The sequence below is a fragment of the Aethalodelphis obliquidens genome, unplaced genomic scaffold (genome assembly GCF_003676395.1).
Source record: "Aethalodelphis obliquidens isolate GAN/ISIS:26980383/991018 unplaced genomic scaffold, ASM367639v1 scaffold20, whole genome shotgun sequence".
Classification (NCBI taxonomy): Eukaryota; Metazoa; Chordata; class Mammalia; order Artiodactyla; family Delphinidae; genus Aethalodelphis; species Aethalodelphis obliquidens.
Window position 1 is genome coordinate 3,636,798 of NW_020837964.1, and position 22,616 is coordinate 3,659,413.

Genomic DNA, 22,616 nt, shown 5'->3' on the forward strand with positions numbered 1-22,616 from the left:
GCGGCGCCCACCGTGGGCCGTGGTCTCTGGCGACCTATAGAGAAGTTCCCGTGGGAGACTTGCAGGAGAAGGAAGGAGGGATGGAGGGGGGAAGGGGAGGAGCCTGTTGTCATCAGGGTTTGTCCTCTCCCTACAAGGGTCCAGGTGCCCAGTTCGAGCGCTGCCTTCTCCCTGGAGCGCCCCCCAGCGGCACTGCTCTTTGTCTGCCACTCTGTCCTTGTTAGAGCCCATCCTGGTGCATTTGGGGACAGAAGGGCTGGACATTTGCTGGGGGTGGGGACCACCACTGCCTTGGGGCTCAGGCCGGGCCCAAAGGGTCACCCAAGGACCCGAAGGTGGGCCCACAGGCTGCTTGCTGGGGCGCAGTGGTGAGAGGGGAGGGGAGGGGACAGAGCCTTGTCCGGTCTCTGGGGTCAATCCCCTTCCTTGTACCTAGGACGGGCAGCAGGCATGGGAACTGGGGTTGGGGGCGACCTGAGGGCTGTGCCTTAGGCCATGTTTCCAGTGCCCTGTTGTGTCACCTCCTGGGCACCCACAACCTCCTGGGATGGGCGAGAATCTAGGGTGGCGGGGGGACCCCCCGGGGGTCCCCCATCTCCATTCTAAACGATGGTCGTTAACTGAGGCCATCTTCATGCAACAGCCCGGGGGAAAAGTTCTATCAAGACCCTGATGTTCTAGGGGGGGAAACCGACCCAGGGTGGCCCAGAGCACACCTGCTGGGGCTGAACCGGCTGTGTCAGTTTCCGCAGCAGCACGGCCACAAGGCCAGAGGGTTCAGTCCCAGCACACACAACGGTGCCCGGTGCAGAATCAGTGCTCAGGAAATCCCTCTATCGCCGTGCAGTCCTCACCAACCTGCCTGTCCTTCAGCCGTGGGCACGGACTCCACGACCCAGGGGCCGCATGTGGCCAGCTCAGCCCGGCAAGAATGACTGGTGTGGAGGTCAAATAATGGTCCCCAGAGTCGGCCATGTCCTAATCTCTGGAACCTGCAAATGTGTCACTTTATAGAACAAAAGGGACCTTGCAGATGTGATTAAGTTGCGGACCCTGAGATGGGAGATCAGCCCCGCAGGCCCAGTGCAAGCACAAGGGTCCTCGTAAGAGGGAGGCAGGGGTGGGAAGGAGGAGATGTGATGACAGAAGGAAGAGGTTGGAGGGATGTGGGACCACAAGCAAAGGAATGCGGGAGCCTCTGGCAGTGGGAAAAGGAAGGAAACATTCTCCCCTGGAGCCTCCAGGAGGAACCAGCCCTGCGACACCCTGATTCTAGCGGGGCGAGACCTGTGTCAGATCTCTGACCTCCAGACTGTAAGGTAATAAACTTGTGTTGCTTTAAACTGCCAAGTTGGTGGGGGTCTGTTACAGAAGCAACAGGAAGCGACAAATGTTTCCAGACGCACAGCACCTGACATACAACAGTTGCTCAGTAAATGCTCTTCTCTGTGTTTGATCCAGGGAGCTCACAGCCCACCCCCAACGTCAGCCAAGTCCGAGGGGGAGAAAGGACCAATCACTCACAGGTGACCTTGAAGTGTCCTTGACCCCAACACGATCACCCTGGGAAGCCTCGGGGAAAAGCAAGCAGCCCGTGGTTGCTGGAATTTTCTATTTTAGAGCAAAGCCCTGGAGAGGGAAGAAAAGTTCCAGAATGGCGTAAGGACCTGCTTGGGACATCAGCCCTCGGCCCAGGAAGCTCGAGTAAATGCACGCCCCCGATGTTTACAAGAGACTCATTTCTTCTTCACCTTCCCCTCATCTGGTCCCCCGGCACCAGCTGACTTAAAACTTGAATTCACTCAACAAACATCGACTGAGCACCTATTATGTGCACTGGGCCAGGTGCTGGAAAGATAAGGAGGAGAGTAAAATACGGCCCCTGCCTTCACGGAGAGGGCGGGTGGGCTGCCTCGGAGCCTTTGCGCTTGCGCTTCCCCTGGCCTGGAACTCTCTGCCTAACGCCACCTCCTCAGCAAGGCCTCCGGGACCAGCCCGCCTCCAGTCACAACTCTCGTCTCTGTGTTCTCTGACCCTATTTTGCTTCATGGCCCCTGTCACCACCTGGCATTGCACGTGCTGCCTAGCACAGTCTTTGGCACACAGCAGGTGCTCCACAAATATCTGTGAACAAAAGCCTCCACGTGAACGGCCGTGTAGTGGTGGAGACATGTGCCAACAGGCAACCGTGGTGGGGACGCAAGCAAAGGTCTTCTGGGAGGTGCCCAATGTCAAGTGGTTTCTGCTCTAAATAGAAGGTTATAGGTGAGAGTTGGTGTGGACACAGGAAAAGCCTTACAGATGATGCTCTTCTAGCCAGTTAAATCCCTGTGGTGCTAAACCAGGAGAGCCAAGGTACCCCGAGTGCCAGCTTATCCACCAGCTTAGACCTGGTCAAGGGGAAAGCAGGGTGGTGGGTGGGTGGAGGCCACGGCAGAGATGGCAGACAGGTGGGCCCCAAGCGCAGTAGCCCTTGGAGGGGTGGACTGTGCTGGCTTTACTCCCTGGGGTCCCGAACGCTGCCCCCGGGACATCCCATCCTGAGCCCCGGAACAGTCATTTCTATGGCTCAACTGATCTCTTTTTTTCTACCTGAAATTTTTATTTTATTGTATTTTATTTATTTTTTTGGCATGCGGGATCCTGGTTCACCGACCAGGGATCAAACCCGTGCCCCCTGCAGTGGAAGCGCCCAGTCCTAGCCGCTAGACCGCCAGGGAATCCCCCTACCTGAAGTCTGAATCACGACCTTAATGGAAAGAAATTAAGAGTTCGGGGCAAACAGACCCACCTGATAGCAATTTTGCCGGGTCTAAAGAGCTGCTTTTATCTTTGTGCCATTTTGAACTTCGTTGAAGTCAACACGCAGTTTATCGTTTTCTTAAATTGCCCAAGTTCTCTTTTCTTTTTCATGTCATGGACACCTGAATCAGTCAGACAGACACACACCAGCCAAGGGGCCAGACCCTGGCAATCGGAGGAGAGAGGAGGGAAGGGGCTTCGGGCCCAGCCCGTGTGAGTCCCGCTAAACATTCGCTCCTGGGGAGAGATCGACTTACAAGCCTGGAGCCTCTGGGGCTGCCCGGGCTTCTCCACCTCCTGCCCAGACTTGCAAGCTCCGTGCTCCTGGCATCACGAGAAGTTCCCGAGAAGATAAACAGTCGCTAGTTGGAGGAAAAACAGACTTTGGATCCCAGCTTGGCTGGAGATGTACAAGGGAAGACAGAGGGGGTGACGGGAGCACGGAGACACTTCCACCGCACAAAGCCCCTTTCCATCAAGCCAGGATGAGCTACAGCCAAGCCCGGCGGCCCCTGTGTTCTCTGAGCAGCTGCCGCTTGGCCTCGGGGCACAGGAGTCCACCCAGCGCCACCCGCCAGAGCGCTCAGCACCCACAGCGCTCCAGGTGAGACCTGCCAAGGACGTCTCGGGGCCTGAGCCAGTACCCGAGGGGAGGCCCCGCCTTCCTGGCCACGGAGGTCCAACCCCGCTGGCCGGGAGACCGTTCTCCCGACAAAGGAGAGACAAAAGCCGCGCAGGGCCAGGACCCTGGTCACCAGCTCGCTCTCCTCGCAGGGCCAGGGCCAGCTCCCGTGTCCCTGAGTGCCGGGCACGGTGCTCAGCGATGCATGTGGATCGACTCTTGGATCTCACAGCAATGGAGGGGGAAACCAAGGCACAGAGAGGTTGTCTGCCTAAAACCAGAAGCTTGGGAGGAGCAGAGGCGGGATCTGAATTTAGGGAGCGCCAGTCTGGATCCGAAAGCTTAGAAGATGTCCACGTCCAGCAAACACTGATTTGATCTACACACATGGCTAGAAAGGAAAAGAGGAAAAACCCCAGTAGCCCCAGGACGGACGTTGGGACCTATGACCATTCAAGGTCCAGGCAACTCTTACTGCTCTGTCCTCACGGCTCTCGGGTTACATCTTCCAGGCGCAGCCCCCAGGCTCCAAGAACTCAGCCTGGCCTGCGGGGCTCAGCTCCCGGGAAGCCGCCTGGTTCTCCGTGCTCTTGGCTCGTGGGGCGCCCTTCCTGGGAGAGCTGGTTGAGCCACAGCACCTGCGGTCAATTCCCCCACATCCGTGGGGCTGGGGAGCCCGGGCAGAGGCCGGTCACACTGGGGGCCGGTGCACGCATGTGCCGTGTTGCTGCAGACAAGGCTGAGCGGACGGCCCTGGGAAATACGCCATCCCAGGTGGTTCATCAGAAGCAGACAAGGATGTGTGTGAGAGTGATTCATAAGGCACGGCACCCAGGGAGCAGGGACGGGACGGGATAAGGAAGCAGAGAAAGAAAGCAAATGCCACCCCAGGTAAAGCCCCAGCCTGGTCCAGGGGAGCCCTGGAGGGGCCTCACGTCCCCACACCTGCCAGGGGATGAGGACGCCCAGCCCTTCCCCCAAAGCACACGGGGACCAGGGCAGGGTATCCAGGTGCAGCAGGACAGACTCAGACCCACGTTCTTGGAGCTCACGGAGCCGTGGATGAACCGCCCAGGGGGGTGGGCAGCCGGGGCAAAGATGACCAGCTGACTCTCCACCATGCCCGGGCCCTGCTGCAGTGGACAGCTGTCACTGCCCAGCTCCCTTCCATCTTTGAGGCCAGTGGGAGGACACGGGTCACCACAAGGCCAAGGGTGTATGTCCAGTGGCTTTCTCGTGTTCTCTTCTCCGTGTCTGTTGGTGATGGAATCGGGAAACTCTGGAAGCCACGAGCTAAAGGAAACCTGGGACCCTGTGTCACTCACAATGGGCTCGGGGTTACCTGTACAACTCCCGTCAATGGTTGCCCTGACTCATAAACTGATTTTATAAGGGACTTTAGAATGGTCAGCAGGACAGTGGTCCTTAAAGACACCCACATCCTAATCCCTGGAACCTGTGAGTACGCTCCCTCACGCGGCAAAGGGGAATGAAGTTTGCTAATCAGCTGACCTTGAGATGACAGTGTACCGTGGATGGTACAGTGAGCCCCTGGAATCATAGGTCCTTATATGTGGAGGAAGGGGGCAGGACACAGCCAGAGGAGCTGTGACCACAGAAGCAGGGCAGAGAGACGCAAGGTTCTTGGCTTTGAAGGTGGAGGAGGGAGCCACAAGCCAAGGAATGTGGGCAGCCTCCAGAAGCTAGAAAACCTGATTCTGCCCAACAGTCTCCAGGGAGAACGCAGCCCTGCCCATATCTTGATTTTAGCCTAGTGAGACCCAGATTGGACTTGTGGCCTCCGGAAGTGTAAGATGCTAAATACGTATCGCTTTCAACCACCGACTTGGTGATGACCTGTTACAGCAGCAGCAGGAACTAACCCCGAACTCTTCCAAGGCAGCCGCTGCCGTGGTCGTGACAGGAGCAGGTGAAGGGAGGGGTCTTCTGGAAGGTGCACGGTGTCTCCCACGTTGGCTCCTACCCCCACCCTGCCAGCCCCACTCCTCCTCTCCCCTCCCCGCTGGACCAGTGGTCCCCCAAAACCTGGAATAAGTACAAATGAGAATGGAGGCTTTCTGGGTGGGAGCAGGTCAGCGGCTATTAGGACAGCAGGAACCCACAGGCCACCCCCAACAGGGCTGGCCCAGCCCAGCACTCCAACGTGGCAGGGGAGAAAGGGAGGTGCCCAGGAACACAGCCGTGATGGGAGAGTCTGTCTCTGCCTGGCTTTCTGTGACCCCATCCCAGAGCCATCAGTGGGGTCTGTGGCTCTCACTAGCGCTATATTATTTGCCATTTCAGAAGCTGTCCCACAGCTCAGAAAGGACACCCAGGGCCCATGCGGCAGAACTACAGGGCCACTGCTCCGCGGTGCAACATGGCAGCCCCGACGGCCAGGCAGGGAGCACGTGCACAGAGGCGGCAAGAGGACCGGCGCCCCCTGGAATGGTGCAGTGTGCAGCCTGCACAGCCTTGCCCTGCAGCCCGGGGGCCCCCCTGGCGTTCCTCCCATGTCACCGATACTATGCTACAAAGAAGATTTCACTGTTACAATTTCACGCCTACTCGGCAGCTGGAGCAGCTAAGCTTTCGGAAGATTCTGAACCTTGCAGAGGCTCCACGGCCGGGAAGTGGCAGCTCTGAGACCTGGAAACTCGGACTTGGGTCTAGGACACCAGCCACACCCTCACTCATCACCAGACGCTGCTGCTTCTCTCCCAAGGAGCCTGCGACGGCAGAGATCATCGTTCAGGAACGCCTGTCCCCATGAGCTGGTGATGAATTGCAAGCGTCCTCTTGCTGGATTCCATACCGCCTGCGAGTGGCACATGAGAAATGGACCTCCCTTTGACTAAAGGCTTAAGACTACTGGAAAGAGCTGGGCCTGAGGGCTTGCCGCCTACAAGGGAAGGCTGCCTCGTGGTGAGCTTTGGATGGAACCCTTCCCCCACCAGCTTGGTCAGTCCAAGGCCCGTGCCTGGCCCGCCAGAGGGATGCCAGCCGTGGGGGTCCCCGCTTCCCCTGCAGCCAGCAAGTGACCACTCCCCAGGTGGGCCCTCCCAGCGCGGCGCGCGAGGACCACACGGCCTCCTCCTCTGGGAGAAACCGAGGCAGGTTGGCCGTGCGTATCCCTGGGGGCACGTGGCCCAGCCCCCCAGCCCGGCACCAGGGCTGCCGGTGTGACAGCTTCCTTCCCCTGGCAAAGATGTCTGCAGGGAACTGGGGCTCAGAAACGGATGGCAACAGAAAGCTACCCCCTCCCCAAGGCAACAGATGCAGCCCCCAACCTGCCCACAGCCACCCCGTCCTCTGGGAAAGGCAGCACTGGGGTGGATGCCACCATGCAGGGAGTGGGAGAGACAGCGGGGAGACGGGGAGGGGCTCAGAGCTCTGGAGAGAGGGAGTGACAGGGCTGTGTGTGTGGGGGGGACACGTGTGCATACGGATATGCGTTCCCAGGTGTGTGTCTGCGATGTGTCCTTATGTGCACGTGTAAGAGCGTCTAGTGCCCGTGTGTGTGTCTCTGCACATGTACCCTCATGTCTGGTGCGTCTGCCAGGTCTGCGCCTGTCCCCGCGTGTCCCTGCGCCTGTGTCCATGTGTCTCTAAGTGCTCGCCCCTGCGCCCGCCCCGCCGTCCAGCTGGCAGTGCACAGCTGGACCCGGGGGCTGTGTGCGCCTGCCCGATGAGAGGTGGCAGGTGTGTAATAAACCATTAGTCACTGTCACGTTTCCAAGTAGCAGCAGCGGCGGCCTCCCCGGGAGGGGCTGACTGTGGGAGGCTGCTCCTGGCGGGTCTCCAGCTGTGAGCTGGGCCCCCCCATTCCCCCCCCCCACGCCAGGCAGGGCCACAGCCTGACAGAGAGCAGCTGGCAGACGTGGGTCTTGTGCCCCTGCCCTGGGGCAGCCCCAGGGCAGGGGGCAGGGGCTCGTGCGTGCCAACCGGGGGAGGGGAGGGTCCCCGAGGGTCACGGTTTTGCAGGTTATTACCCAGAGCTGAGGCACTCGTGGGGGCGGGGGGTCAGGACCTGCACTGAGTGCGCTCCTGCCCTGGTTACTTTAATTCTCACACCTGCCCGCGAGCCAGGCACTTCCACTGGCCTTCCTTCCCAGTCCTCAGATGAGGAAACTGAGGCACACTGCAAGAAGACACTTGTCCCAGGCTCAGAGAATGCTCGGGGCCTCCCTGCCCAGCACCTGCATGTCCCCTTTGCTGCCTGACACTCCGTCCCCAGCAGCCAGGGTCTGGAAGCCCCGCAGAGGGCTGGGTGGCCCCTTCCCTCGCTGAGTCCACATTGCGGAGAGGAAGGTGGGTACTGGGGCTGTCCTGGACATGGATGTCCACATGACCACGCGCCGGCTCCCCCAACCTGCCCGCTCCGGCTCTCTAACAAGCAGTGTTTTCCGCCAGCTGCCCCCGCAGTGGGCCAGCAACAGGGAGGCCTGGGCTGGGGGGCGGTCTTGAGACTCAGTCCTCTTAGGGGCAGGACACATACAGGGACTCGCTCTGAGGGCTCTCGGCCTAAGGGGCTGTTCCACGACCCTCCCTAGGTAAGAACGCAGGTGTCCACTCACTGTTCCCAGCCCGGGGCCCATGTGCCCCACGATAAACGCCTTGGGACTCCACACTCAGGCCCAACAACCCACGAGGGAGCTGCGTCTCCACCAATGGGGAAAGTGATGTGTCCAATGGGGCCGAGATGCGCGGACGGGGTCTCCAAGGCTGAAGGGGGAGGGGGTGAACGCCCACGCAGGAGAACGCTGGTCAGCATCTTCCCCGGCTGGACACCCTCGTTCCCTCTGGCCTAAATGGGGTTACGCCGAGAGCCACGTGCCGGGACGCGTGTGGCGCAGCCACAAGGTGGGAGGGAGCACGGGCACACTCACCCGGCGGGCCCACCATCCCGTGGCGCACGACGGTGAAACCAAGCACTGCGGCAGCTGTGACAACAGAAGGACCTCGCAGCGCTGAGCCGGGCCCAGGAGACAAAGCTCACACCCCCAGGACACCGGCGAGTCAGGCAAACACAGGTGCGACGGAAACGGCAAATGGGACCTGGCGGGTCCCTCCGGGGGCGCCGGGGCGTCCAGGTAGACAGAGCGTCCTAGGGCTGGGTTGGTTGGTGGTTCACGGGGATCCATTACGTTATTTTTTAAATGAACGAGTGAACACAATGGAACGTAGAGATGAAAAAACAACAACAACCCAACCAAGGCCACCTGTGAATCAACCATGAGACGGTGTTAAGAAGCAGGGGAAGAAAATCAAACAAGTCAGGGAGACGCAGCCTCCTGGCTTTTCCCTGGAACGTGGCGGCCGCGGGGTGGGAGTCTGCGCCGGAACTTTCTCTGCGTGCTCCCTCGCTGCCGGGGGCAGCCTGATCCACTCCAGCACTCAGAGACAGTAAAAAGCTGGCACCTACCTGTGCCCGTGAGGTCCGGTCCGGCCCCGTCCAGGCTGCTCTGCTGACACCGGGCTGGCCCCTGCTCCTGGGCGGTCCTGGGGCCCCTGGGCAGGCTCTCCGCTGGGGCGCCTGGCCGAGGCTCGGGCTCCCGGGAGGGAGGGTGGACGGCCGTCGATGCCTCGAGAGATGCAGAGGTGACCTGGAAGGACGGGGGAGGGGGGACATGGTGAGTCTTGGTCACGCCTGCCAGGAGGTGCCCAAAGGGCGGGCCCCCTGGGCCGCTGGGTACCACCCCTCCCCCATGATGGCCTGGCTTTGTCATCAGGGCCGCAGCGTGGCTGGCTCGGGGCAGCAGCAGAGCTGGTCCCCAGACTGCCAGTGTGAGTCAGTACCAGCGACGGCCTCGCCCAGCAAACCTGCCCAGCAGCGTGGTGGACACCAGGCGATCACTGGGCACTGAGGATCCACTCCCAGGTCCCATCACTACCCAAGCCCCTATTCTCTGTGCGGAAGTTTGTAATAACTACCCACGAGTTAGTTGCAACTATAACCATTAACCTAGTTAATCTTCAGTTCACCCCACAGGGCAGTCATCTCCCCGGCTTTTTCTGTCTTCAAAAAGAAATTGTAGTAAGATACACATTACCGTCTTGACCATTTTTAAGTGTACAACTCAGTGGCATGAAGTCCAAACACAACGTGCAACCATCCCCGGATCCATTTCGAGAACTTTCTCATCAACCCAAATGGAAATTCCACACCCACTAAACACTACCGCTCCGTACTCCCTCCCCCAGGCCCTGGCACCCACCGCCCTACTTTCCGTCTCTATGGATGTGACTATCCCGGTCACCCCACCCCCTTTCCACAGTTGGGGAAACTGAGGCTCAGAGAGGGGTAGGGGGGGCCTGAGCTGCCAAGGCAGGGTCAACTCAGCTGAGCATCCTGGGCGCCAGGGTTCCAGGGTCTGAACAAGAGCAGTTCCCTGGGGGCCGGTCCCGGGGACTGGCGACGCCCCACGGCCCCGATTACGAGCTTCAGAGCCGCACGGCTGTCGAAAAGCAACTTCACGTTGACCCTGTTTTTCCAGGGATTAGGGCTATAAAACCAAAGTACCGGGGAGAGACGGACAGCGCTCCATCCAGGCTCCAGCAGCTCCACATGCGGGAGACGGATAAATTTACCGTTTGTTTCCGGGAACGCTTTAATTTATGGGATCCATATGGTGACACGGCCCAGACTGCAGCCCCCGCAAATCCCACAGGGGTGCTGGCGGCTTAGGCTGGAGCCAGGAGAGGGCGGCGCCGGGGCCCAGCACACTTCATTCACTTGCTGGCTCGCTTAGGGCCGGGGGCCCCTCAGCATGGCAGGGAGCCTGGAACCCCTGTACGGACCCCGCCCCGCAGGCTTTTAGCTGCTCTGGCAACCTTGCCAACATCACTTCGGGAAACTCTGCCAGATGTAGGGCTGCCGTGTCCCCCTGTTAGTCCAGCCGAGCCCAGGGACTGTCTGTGGGGTGGTACCTCATCAGAGCAGGCAGCATTCTTGCAACCCCCTCGGGGCAGGCTGGCAGGGAGTGAAGGAAGGTGGCATTGTGCCCTGGCCTTGACCCTGCCCATGCGCTGGTGGAAAGCAGAGTGGGGTGAGGCCCACCTACTGCTTGTCCTCCTGGGGCTGGGGGACCAGGGTTCTGCTGGGGAAAGTGGCCGGGGGGATGCCGCATGGAGGTGGGGACGGCTCCCTGGACGAAGAGCTTGTGGGCATGAGGATGCCGTTTACTGAGCACCTACTACGTGCTACGGTTAATCCTCCCAACAGTCCTGTCTCGAACAAAAACATGGAAACACGAAGAGACAAAGTGTACTGTCTGAGTCCTCACAGTAAGTGGAGGTGTCGGGATGTGAACTCAAGCAGCTGGGAGAAGACTCTGCTGTCACAAAGCATGCAGGGAACATGGCTTTTAAGTAGAAAACAGCAGATGGCAAGAGAGAATACTACTGGGTGGGAGGGGGTGCGGATGACAAGGTCTAGAGGAGTTTGATAATAGGAGAACTCCCCAAGGGCTGGAAAATTCCAGGCAGGCTTCCTGGAGCAGGTGGAATTTGAACTAGGCCTTCAAAGGGAGCAGGCTTTAAAAGGAAGTGGGGGGGACAGGAAGGACAAGAGATTCAAACACACATCTCTGCGGGGACCAGGGGGGTAAACCGGAAACAAGGTACTGGTAGGTGAGACTGTATGGGGACAGCACCAGTGGGGGCCACATGGGAGGAAGCCAGCCCCGTCACGCCACTTCTGATCTTTCAGGAGGAAGCTGGGAATCCATTTTTAAAAGCTGCACTCTCAGGATTCCTAAGTGTTGAAACAGGATGCAAACCCTCATACGCTGCTGGTGGGACTGTAAACTGGTGCCGCTGCTTTGGAGACGGCCTGGCAGATCGTCAAGGTCCAAACAGAGTCATCACAGGACCCACCAATTCCACTCCTAGGTAGATACCCCAGAGAACCGAAAACAGACGTCCACACAAAAACGTGCATCTAAATGTTCACGACAGTGCTCAGTTCGCAGGCAAATGACTTCTGCCAACGACGAACCTGCAGGTGGGTCCTTCCCCAGTCGGTCTCCCAGGTGAGAGCGAGCCCCACCGATGCCTTGACCTGCCGCAGGGGCCCCCGCTGAGCGGGCGGTGATAGGCGTCTTGCTGTGAGCTGCTTGTGTGCAGTCCTTTGTTACACAGCAGTCGATAACTAATAAACCCCCAAAGCTCTAGAGCAGGGCCTGGCCCAGAAACACATGTTCCCTGGCACCACCGTGTGCCAGACACCCTCCCTCCTCTGGTCCAGCTGTTCCCACCATGTTGACTCTTGTTGGAAGTAAAAGGATTCTACCCCCTTCTCCGGCGTTTGCCGGCAGCTGCCCGTGGACTCGAGAGGGCTCAGTCACTGCTAAGGGATGGGCGAGGCTGCCAGACACACGTGGGTGGGGAAGACGCATTATCTCATGCTAGCATCATCGTAGGTGGAGGCAAAGGTTCTCAGCCAGACCGTCACATGGAAGCAGAGAGCAGCCTTTCCTCACCCTTCAAGGACAAATTTACAACAATGCCTGACTAATAAAAAGCAGACCCTCGAACCAACATATTCCTTGTGCCTTTTCTCTACCAGAGCCAAGAGTTCCAAGCTCACGGCCTGTCTTAATTTAAAGTGCTATTAGGACCGGGTCTGGGACATATACTGCTCCCTGCCCCGGGGACCCTGGAAATTGACAGCATCCCAGAGACCCATGGGGCCCTCGCAGAGCAAGCAGGATCAACTTTATTGTTCCCTTTATTTTCCTGGACCAGGGCCACTACATTTAAAGTGTTAACGGCGAAAGGCAAAAAGGGGGAACATTTCCAGGGTTCTTTACCATAAAAGGGATTTGCAGCCCACCCCTGCATATCCTAATGAGATCGCGCCTTGTTACACTTCCTCCCGGGAACTGAGTGATTTCTGGAGAACAATGACTCCAGGTAAATTCGCACGTAGGGATGGGGATGGATAGGGGCAGAGAGCAGATACGGCATCCCTGCTTCACAGGGGAAAACCATGCAGCACTGCTGTCAGTACCCAGTTTATTTTATTAATTGTATTAGTCCGTGAGCTCCCTGGGTTTGCGAACTCCTGTTTTATTGTTCTGAGAATTGTTTTTTTGAGATATAATTCATATACAATTCGCCCATTTAAAGTGTACAGTTCAGTGGCTTAGAGAAGAGTCATAGAGTTGTGTAACCATCACCAGAATCCGTCTAGAACGTTCTCATTAGCCGGTACCCATGAGCAGTCACTCCTCACGCCCCCACCCCGGCCCCCTGGCAACCCCTCGTCTCCTTTCTGTCTCGATGGATTTGTCCCTTCTGGACATTTCATGCAGGTGGACCCCTACACCATGTAGCCCTCTGTGTCTGGCTTCTTTCACTCAGCATGTTTCCCAGGCTCACCCATGTGGTAGCCTGTAAATGACGTACTTTAAAAAACAAGGGAAGTTCCAGTTTGAGGGCACACAGCGGCCCAGAGGCCACTGCACGAGACGCTAGGATTTCTCTCTCCAGCAGCCTCTCCAACAGGGACTGGCTAGCTGGCTGTTCCCAGAGCCTGCTTCCCTCTCCCTCCTGGGCACCCAGCCAGACTCTACCTCTCCGGCTCCCTGTAGTGAGATGGGGCCAGGCACTGGGTCCTGGCCACTCTCCCCAGCTGGGAGATCTTAGCAAAGTGACTTCACCTCTCTGGGCCTCAGTTTCCCCTTCTGCAAAATGGATTAATAACACAGCAAGTGTCCACCTCCAAGAGGGAGAGTGCAGGGGATTAGATGAGTTCTTTCCGCTAAAGCACTTGGTACACAGTAGGTGCTCAAGAAATGGCAGCTCATCTCATGACCTGACTGCATAAGCATCAGAAACAAGAGCCACAGGGGGACCCCACAGAGCCTGGAGGGGTGTGTGCTGGGGAAGCCTTCACGGCCTCGGCCTTCGCAGGGGGGCCCACCTGGCCCCTGGGCAGTTTCGGCCCCAGCTGGCAGGGACACCTTCTAGGCCCCCTTGCCCGCTGCTGACGCAGAGCCTGAGGCAGTCCCGGAGCCCCTTAACTCATGGGGGCAGGATCTGGGGCATGGGCTCCCCCACTTTCCTGATCGCCCTGAATCGTCTCTTTCCTCCAAATCGGCTCAAGATATGCTCCAGGAAGCTGGCTTTGCTGATCTTGAATAAAGTAGATGTGGGACTGAATCCTCAGTGCCACTTGCCTGTGGGCGTAACTAGGAGTAACAGGCAAGTCACAACTGCTTGGACCTCAGTTTATGCCTCTGGGAAATGGGCCCGTAACGCCTACCCTAGATTTACTGAGCACTTGCTATGTGCTAGGTATCCACCAAGCACCTGCTGTCTGTAGCCTGTTTCATCCTCCCAACAACCCTACCTTAACTCCCACATTGTAGGAGGAAACTGAGGCACAGAGAAGTCAAGTCAGCTGCCCAAGGTCACCCAGCCGGTCACAGTCAGAGCCCCCACAGTGCCGGCACCCAGCAGGTGCTCCCTGCATACTAGCACGGCCCGATTCCTGTCCTCGCTGCCTCAGCAGACACACAGCAACCGGGACTGTGGTCTCTGGCGCACAGGTTTATCCTGCGGCGGAGTGACGGTGGGTTTGTTGAGGGTCTGCGGCTGATTTATGTGAAGACCAAGCCTGGGAAGATGAGAAAAAACAGAGCTGCAGGAGGCGGGAGAGGAAACGCCAGCATCCCGATGGCACAAAGGACGTGGCATCGTCACCTGCCCTCAGCCGCGAGGAAAAATCAGACACAGGCGTGAAGCCAAGCTTGGGGAGAAAAGCCACCTCCCTCCCAAACAGTGACGGCGGGGGGCCTGCCTTGGTTGGAGGGTGGGTGGGCACAGCCGGGTTGGCGGGAGACCTCTGCCAGCTGCCGGCGACACGTGGGTCACAGGCCCGGGGCCGTCTGTCCAGGAGCGACATAAGGGGGCACGGGCCAGCCCTACCACAGGGCCCCTCCTTCCCGTTTCCTGGTCCCCACGAGAGCCCACCCACAAAGATGCACTCGACCCTCTCTGGTGGGATTCCTTGTTCTGTGCCGCGAGCTGGTTCATCAGAGGCCGCAAAACAGTATTTTACGCCCCTTAATTCCCTGTAATAGCTGCATAATGGCGAGCAGAGAACTCCAAATACCGCAGGAAAGGGAACGATAAGGCTCCGGGTCAGGGGGAGATGGAGCTGCAGAACGCAGAGTCCCCGATAAGCAGACAACTAACGGGTTATTAACTGTGCGGTGCAGACCGGGCGTAATTGGAAAGTTATTAGATATGGAATACACACAGCACCCAGTAAATGAGTAATCAGGGGCTAATTAAGCTCACGCGACCCAGCAGATCGCGAGGGAGAGGCTGGTGGCTGCTACATCTGTGACAGCAATTAGGGGCGCTCCGGCTGCCGCGCGCGTGGGAAGGAGGTCGACGGCTCGGGCAGAGCAGCCCAGCCGGGGGTCTCGATCTGACTCTTTTCCCAGCCGAGACCCCCCGCCGGCTGCTCCCACCTCTCAGGGGCTGGAGGGAGGGGGCGGGGAGGCACCAGGTGCATCCGGCCTCTAAGACAAGAGGAGCCCAAGTGGACAGAAGGTCCGGGACTCGGAAAAAACAAAAAGGTTTTATCCCTGGCTTCACATCCGACCAGGTGAGCACTCACTGCAGCCACCAGAGGGGACGGAAACAGTCATAACTCTCCCCCCAGATGATCTGCAAGGTGTGTGTGCAGGGTCACCTCCTGGAGCTTTGCGGTGGTTCCGCCAGGCGGGCTAGGCGGGGACAGTGATCAGCCCATTTTATAGATGGGGAGACTGAGGCTAAGAGGACCGGAAGTGGACAGAGCTCATCCAGCCTGCTTCCCCTTCCAGCAGGCACAGGGCACCACCCCCCTGCCCCGGGTGTCTCGAAAAGAGGAAGACACTGGTGTCTCTCAGGAGGACGGCGGCCAAGCTCAGAGGAGAAAAAGGGGCCAGAGGCAGTTAGGTGGCCAATGGGAGTGACCGTTTGGGTTCCAAGCTGGCGACCTTGGGCATGCTTCTAATGCCTCTGGGCCTCAGCTTCCTCATCTGAAAAAGGGGGTGCTGACAGCCACACCCACGGCGCAGGGCAGTCATGGGGAGTTAGCATTCGTGCAGCCCAGCCCAGGCCTGACGCACAGGAAGCCCATGAACGCAAGAAAGAGCAGAACTAAGAGGGGGAGCCCAGTCCCTCCTGCCATAAAGAGAACCAGAGAGCCGCTGGTTCAAGACCTGGGGGCTGCCGGAGCTGAAAAGTCTCTGGGTTTGGCTGAAACCAGGCACTGTCTCCAAGCCAGGAGCTACTGCCTGTCCCTGATAGGCTGCAGCAGAAGGGTCATGGGCCATGACCCTAAAGCAGGAGGCTTGGGACAGAAATGCCTTTCATTGGTCACAGCTAAATGCTGACAGCACCTACGGAGCACCAGGCCCCGTGCCAGCCTTTGCCGTGTCAGCCCTTGAAGCCTTGGCCCTGGTGGGGAGGAACTGTTGGGCCCCATTACATAGTTGGGGAAACTGAGACACAGAAAGGGTAACTCACTGCCATGTGTGGACGGGGCAGGTGGGGCGTGATGTCTCTGGAGCTTATCAGAAAGCCGGAGTCTGCTGCCAACAGCACTCAGAGCCTCGGGAGACACACCTGGCGGGACAGGTGCGGCTGGGAAGGGTGAGGCCACGGGGAGACTGGAGCTGGCCAGAGGCCGGCATGCCCAACTTCTGCTGCTCTTGTGGCTGAAAGGAACATTCCGGAAGGCACGGGCCCGGCCCCCTCCCTCAAGAGAGACCTCTGAGCCAGCTGACCCCCTCATAAGTCCTGGGACAGAGCAGGGGGCTGCATGGAGGAATTCACCGTTTCCAGAGGCAAGCAGGTCTCCCCATGACTGCCAAGCAACAGAGCATGTGGGTGATGCTGGTGGAATCCAGCTCAGGCCCAGGGTGAGGGGTGAGGGCCCTCAGGGATGCGGGGGCTCCCGGAGTCCTTGACGTTAGTGCCGAACGCCAGTCCCTGGAGGCCGGCCGCGGGAGCTAGACTGATCTCAGACCAGTGATGGCTCGACTCCCCGGCTCTCCTGGGGTGCCCCCTCCTACTCTTTTTTTGTTTGTTTGTTTGTTTGTTTTTGTTTTTGTTTTTTTTTTCTCGGTACATGGGGCTCTCACTGTTGTGGCCTCTCCCGTTGCTGAGCACAGGCTCCGGACGCGCAGGCTCAGCGGCCATGGCTCACAGGCCCAGCTGCTCCGCGGCATGTGGGATCTTCCCGGACCGGGGCACGAACCCGTGTGCCCTGCATCGGCAGGCGGACTCTCAACCACTGCGCCACCAGGGAAGCCCCCACCTCCTACTCTTGCTGTGCCCACTCACCTTCCCCTCCTCCCAGGGAGAGAGCCTCCACTGGTTCCTGGGCACACAGTCTCACCCACTTCACCCCCCCACCAACCATTCCTTGGCCTGAGCCAACTTTCCAAAACACTACGCTCACCCACCTGCACAAAATCCTTTACCAGAGGCTCCTCCACGCGGCCTCTTAGAGCCATGTGATCTGGGCCAGCCCAGCTTTTCAGCCTGTCGTGCCTCACATCCATCTACCTATCTACCTGACCGACCATGCATCCACCCACCCATCCAACCACCTGTCTACCTGGCCGTCCATCTATCCATCGATCCAATCATCTGTCTATTCACCCCCCAACCTATTCATCCACCTGCCCATCCATCCATCCGTCCGTCCATCATCTGTCTATCCACCCACCTACCTATCCATCCACCTGTCTATCTGTCCAACTATCCATCCATCCACCCATCTATCTGGCCATCTGGCCATCAATCCTTTCATCCAGCTATCCGATCGTTCAGTCAAACATCCATCCATCTACTAAACATTGCTAGGCACTGTGCCTGGGATACAGGAGCAAACAAAAAAGCTAAAAATGTCTGCCGTTAAGGAGGTGACATTCGGTCGGGGGAGACAGTCAGTCAGTAAATACACATTTACACGACAGGTGGTAGGAGATGCCAGAAAGACAAACAGGAGAAGGGGACAGGAAGGAGGGGGGATGCGCAGTTAGAATTCTCCATAGGCTGGCCCCATTGAGAAGGGGACATCTGTGCAAAGACTTGAAGGAAACACGAGAGTTAGCCATGGAGATAGATATCTGTGGGAAGAGTGTTCCAGGAAGAGGGAACAGCAAACACAGTGGCCCTGAGGCGGGGAGCACGTTTGGAAACCTTTTCTGAAAAGGCCAGATCAGATTTTCAGCTTATGGGCCGTATGTTCTCTGTTGGAACTAAGCAACTCAGGCCTTGTAGCTCTAAAACACATTTAAACAACATGAACAGGAGCACTGTGTGGCTGTTCCAATAAAACTTTACTTACAGACACTGAAATTTGAATCTCATATAATTTTCACGCCGCGAAACATTACTCTCCCTTTGATTTTTTTTTTCTTGGCAATCATTTAAAGATGTAAAATCCATTTTTAGTCCATGGGCTGTATGGAAACTGGCTGTGGGCGAAGTTTGCCGATCCCTGTTCTACAAGCAGCAGGGTCCGTGTGGCTGCAGGGGTGGCGGTCGCGGTAGAGATGGAACACCATTTGCTGCGACTCCTAAACACACCTGGGGGAGAGGGGTCTGTGGGAGGACGGAACCTGAGCCTTGACTCGGAGCAGAGGCGAGGCTGGGAGACATGGAGGTGGTGAGGCCGCTGCAGAGGCTCCCTCTGGTTGCCTAGGTCCACCCGATGCGGGAAGGGCTGCGGAAGGACGTGTGTGCACCTCTACCGCTGGGCTCGTTACCTTCTGGCCTCCCCTGTAGGTGTCCTGTAAGGGGCTGAGGGCAGATGCAGAAACCATCTTGCCTGGTTCAAATCCCAGCTCTGCCACCTATGAGCTGTGTGCCTTCAGGCAAGTGACTCTACCTCTCTGGGCCTTGGCTTCCCTATCCGTAAAATGGTGAGGATGCCCCAGGTTCAGGGTTCGGGGTGGAAGCAACATAGGGGTCTGCTCACGAGCCACTGTCATGCCCATGAGTCCCCCCTCACCCCGAAACGCCCTCTGCCCCTCCCCAATTCCCTGCCTCCTTTTCAGCCAAGAGTCTGCCCCCCTCCCCTGGACTCTCTCCCCAGCTCCCCTTCCCAGGCAGAGCCAGACCCTCCCTTGGACCACCTCCAGTAGTGCCCTCATCTGAGTACCACTGATTCAGCTGTTACACTTCTGCCCCCACCAAGACTATCGCTCCCCTGAACAGCACCTGGGGAACCCAGGTGCTGGCATGGTGTCCCCAACACAGCACAAAGAGGAGACATCTAAGTTATAGAAGGAACCATGTGGAAGCCTAGGGAACAGTGTTTTAGGCATGGGGAACAGCCCATGCAAAGGCCCTGAGGCAGGAGAGTGCCTGGTATGCCTGAGGAACAGCAATGGGGCCCACATGGCTGAAGAGTGGGGGAAGCAATGGAGCCATGTTTTGTAGGGCCTTGTGGGCCCCTAAAGGACTCTGGCTCTCATTCAGAGTTAAGATGGGAACCGGGTGTGTGTGTGTGGGGGGGTAGTTTCTGAGCCAAGGAGAGATGTGATCTGATTTTTGTTTTAACTTTAACTTTTTACGATAAGATGCTTCTAGATTCACATGCAGTCGTAAGAAATGATACAGGGAGATCCTGAGCACCCTTTGCTCAGTTTCCCCAATGGTAACATCTTACAAAACTAGAGTACAAAGTCACAGAAGGAAATTAACAGGGCAACCTGCCTATCTTACGCAGACTTCCCCAGCGTGACCTGCACTTGCACGCGCGTGTATTTTGTTCTCTGCAGTGTTATCACCAGCACAGGCTCCTGTAACCACCTCCACAGCTGAGATACAGAAAGTCCCACCCTAAGCATCCCTCGTGACACCTCTTGATAAACACACCTAGCTCCCTCCTGCCCCAGACGACAAGCCCTGGCAACCACCGATCCGTTCCCCACTTCTATATTTCGCCATTTCAAGCTTGTTATGTAAATCGATCACAGTGGGTAACCCCCTGGGACCGGCTGTTTCCACTCAGCAAGACTCCCTGGAGATTCACCAGGTTGTTGGGCATTTCGGTGGTTTGTTCCTTTTTCGTTCTTTTTTTTTTTTTAATAAATTTCTTTTTTTATTTTTGGCTGCATTGGGTCTTTGTTGCTGTGCGTGGGCTCTCTCTAGTTGCGGCGAGCGGGGGCTACTCTCTGTTGCGGTGCGCGGGCTTCTCATGGCGGTGGCCTCTCCTGTTGCGGAGCACGGGCTGTAGGGCACGGGCTCAGTAGTTGTGGCGCACAGGCTTAGTTGCTCCGCGGCATGTGGGATCTTCCCGGACCAGGGCTCGAATCCATGTCCCCTGCGTTGGCAGGAGGATTTTTAACCACTGCGCCACCAGGGAAGCCCCGCTTTGTTCCTTTTTATTACGGAGTTGTCGTCGACGGCATGGCCGTTCCAAAGCTTGGTAGCCCGTTGCCTGATTTCGGTGGAGGGAAGCCAGTTCCCTGCAGGTTGAGCTGCTTCCTCTGCCCCCACCCCAGGCTCACATCCCACCGCGGCCCTGGCCTTCCTCCTGTCTTCAGAGTCTGTGCCTGGCTTTACCTGCCAGCTCCCCATTAAGGGCCTGCCTCTCCCCCCTCTTTGGGAATCGACACCCTGTTTACCAGACGTGATGCTCTCGCACCTCTGCCCATAGCCCCCTTCGATGCCTCCGAACTGGGGAGGTCAGGGGGTTGATCGACAGTAACCCTTCTGCAGTTGCTCCCCATGCAAATGGGGATCAGAGATGTTTAGCAACCTGCCAAATGCCCCACAGCGGGAAGATGGGCAGACGCCCACCCTCGTGTGTTTCAGTTACATCAAAGGCAGATTCTGTGGACCGGGGGGTGAGGGGGCCTGCCCTGGGCTCTGTGGGGGGGCTCAGCTCGACCCCACGCCTGCACCAAGGGGGTCTCGCCAGCTTCAGGTAAACACGACATAATTACTGTGGAGAGAACTGTGCTGTCCCAGCCAGGCAGTCCGTTTATCAGGCGCTGACAGTGCATTAGCTAAGTGATCACTAGACTATTAAATTTTTTCCCCAGCCCTTGCCAGGGGTATTACAGTGAAGAATGGCAGCTTAACCGCAGGGAAATTCTTCAGGGTGACAAAAATAAAAATAGCTCTAATTGAAGCTGATAAAAATTATACCCTTTCAAAACACACGTCGGGGGCTTCCCTGGTGGCACAGTGGTTGAGAGTCCGCCTGCCGATGCAGGGGACGCGGGTTCGTGCCCCGGTCCGGGAGGATCCCACATGCCGCGGAGCGACTGAGCCCGTGAGCCATGGCCGCTGAGCCTGCGCGTCCGGAGCCTGTGCTCCGCAACGGGAGAGGCCACAGCAGTGAGAGGCCCGCGTACCGCAAAAAAACAAAACAAAACAAAACAAAAAACACATCGGGGTGCACTGGCTATAATGTAAATTAATGCCAGGGCAGGATTTCTGTCACAAGATCGTGGAAACACAGTGACAGCCACGGCAAACAGCCTCCCAGGGCGTCACATCTGCTGGGTCACGGCTCAGCAAACTTGGGAGACAGCAGGCTGGGCTGGAGGCTGGCGCCCAGGGGCCCGCAGATGTGGCCTCACCCACCACCCAGCCCCTGCGGAGGGAAAGCGGTCAGGACATGGCCAGGGCCCTTGTCAACGTCACTGCCGAGAGTGCTGGCGTGTCCTGGCGGGCGTGCTGCGGGCCTGGGGGCAGAGGTGGCCAGGCCCTTAGCAGGCCAAGCCGGTGCTCCAACACCACTGCCATCGCAGGGCCCTGCTCGTTCAGCTGGATGCTGACTTGAAACTCCCCCATTAAAACGTGTTAATAACAGAGGCCCCAGACAAACCGACAGAATCTGCGTGTTCTGGTCACAGCAGTGAGTGTCTCCCGGCAGCCAAAACATTTCAGTTTGGTGCGTGCAAGAATGATGAATATAATGGCGATAAAATCCTAATAATCACAGGCGTAGCATCTGCTCTGCGCACCACGCTGTTTCAAGTACTTTCCACATGTTTTAATTCACTTAATCCTCGATACAACCGGTGAGGCAAACACTGTCATTATCATCATGGTGTTCCAGACGAGGAAGCGTGTCTGGAGGCCCAGAGAGATCGTGTAACCTGCCTGCAGGGCCAATCGGGGCTGAGCAGAGGTTGAGCCCACTCGGCCCCCTCTAGAGCTGCCCTCTGAACCCCCCTGCCAGCTGCCTGTAAGCCCAGCAGGGGACGGGCCCCTCGACCCACGGGCACTTGGCAAGCATCTCTGCTGGCCACCGAATCTGAACTCAGCACACAGCACGTGCAGCTGTGTTGGGGGCTGGTCCTGCAAACCCTTGTAACGGGAGCAACAAATCTGACTCCATGTTAGCTCTGTCTCCTTTCCTTTCACCTTTGTATTGCTTTTGCTTCCAGTTAAGAATGTTGCCGTCAGCCTGAAATAGACAGGATATAGCCCACTCTCAAGGCTCTGATCTTTAAGGATATAACACTTCTCCATTCACATAGAGATGAAAAGTTGCAGAACAGAGAATAACATTTGTCTTGATGGAAGTTTACAGGAACGTCATATCCTGACCCACGCGGACAGCTGCAAGAACAAAGGATTCCGACACCAAGAAGTTTGCAACAACTAACCACGCCCCTCCCTCACCTTGACTTTATTTGCTTGTTTGTTTTTTTGGCTGCGCCGTGTGGGGCTTGTGGGATCTTAGTTCCCAGACCAGGGATCAAATCCGTGCCCCCTGCAGTGGAAATGCAGAGTCTTAACCACTGGACCACCAGGGAAGTCTCCACCTTGATTTTATTGTTTTCTCTCAATACATTCTTAATGCTTTGTTCCCTCAACACTCTTTTTTCCCTGAACATTTTAAAAACATTTATGTATGTATGTATGTACGTATGTGGCTGCATCGGGTCTTCGTTGTGGCCTGTGGGGTCTTTCGTTGCGGCACGCGGACTCTTCATTGAGGCACGCTGGCTTCTCTCTAGTTGTGGCACGCGAGCTCCAGAGCGCACGGGCTCAGCAGTTGCGGTGCACGGGCTTAGCTGCCCTGCGGCATATGGGATCTTAGTTCCCTGACCAGGGATCGAACCTGCATCCTCTGCATTGGAAGGCGGATTCTTAACCACCGTGCCACCAAGGAAGTCGCCCCACCTTGACTTTAAAAGGGCTTTACTGA

The 22,616-nt window shown here is 57.5% G+C and overlaps 1 protein-coding gene across 2 annotated transcripts in view; it reads right to left on the reverse strand.

Moving 5' to 3' along the window:
- GSE1 (Gse1 coiled-coil protein) overlaps positions 1 to 22,616 on the reverse strand; it is a 417,101-nt gene that overhangs the window by 250,765 nt on the left and 143,720 nt on the right. For both annotated transcript variants that reach the window (XM_027119074.1, XM_027119073.1), the window contains exon 2: positions 8,850 to 9,030. In XM_027119074.1, coding sequence (XP_026974875.1) covers positions 8,850 to 9,030 — 181 coding nt within the window. The remainder of the gene's footprint in view (positions 1 to 8,849; positions 9,031 to 22,616) is intronic.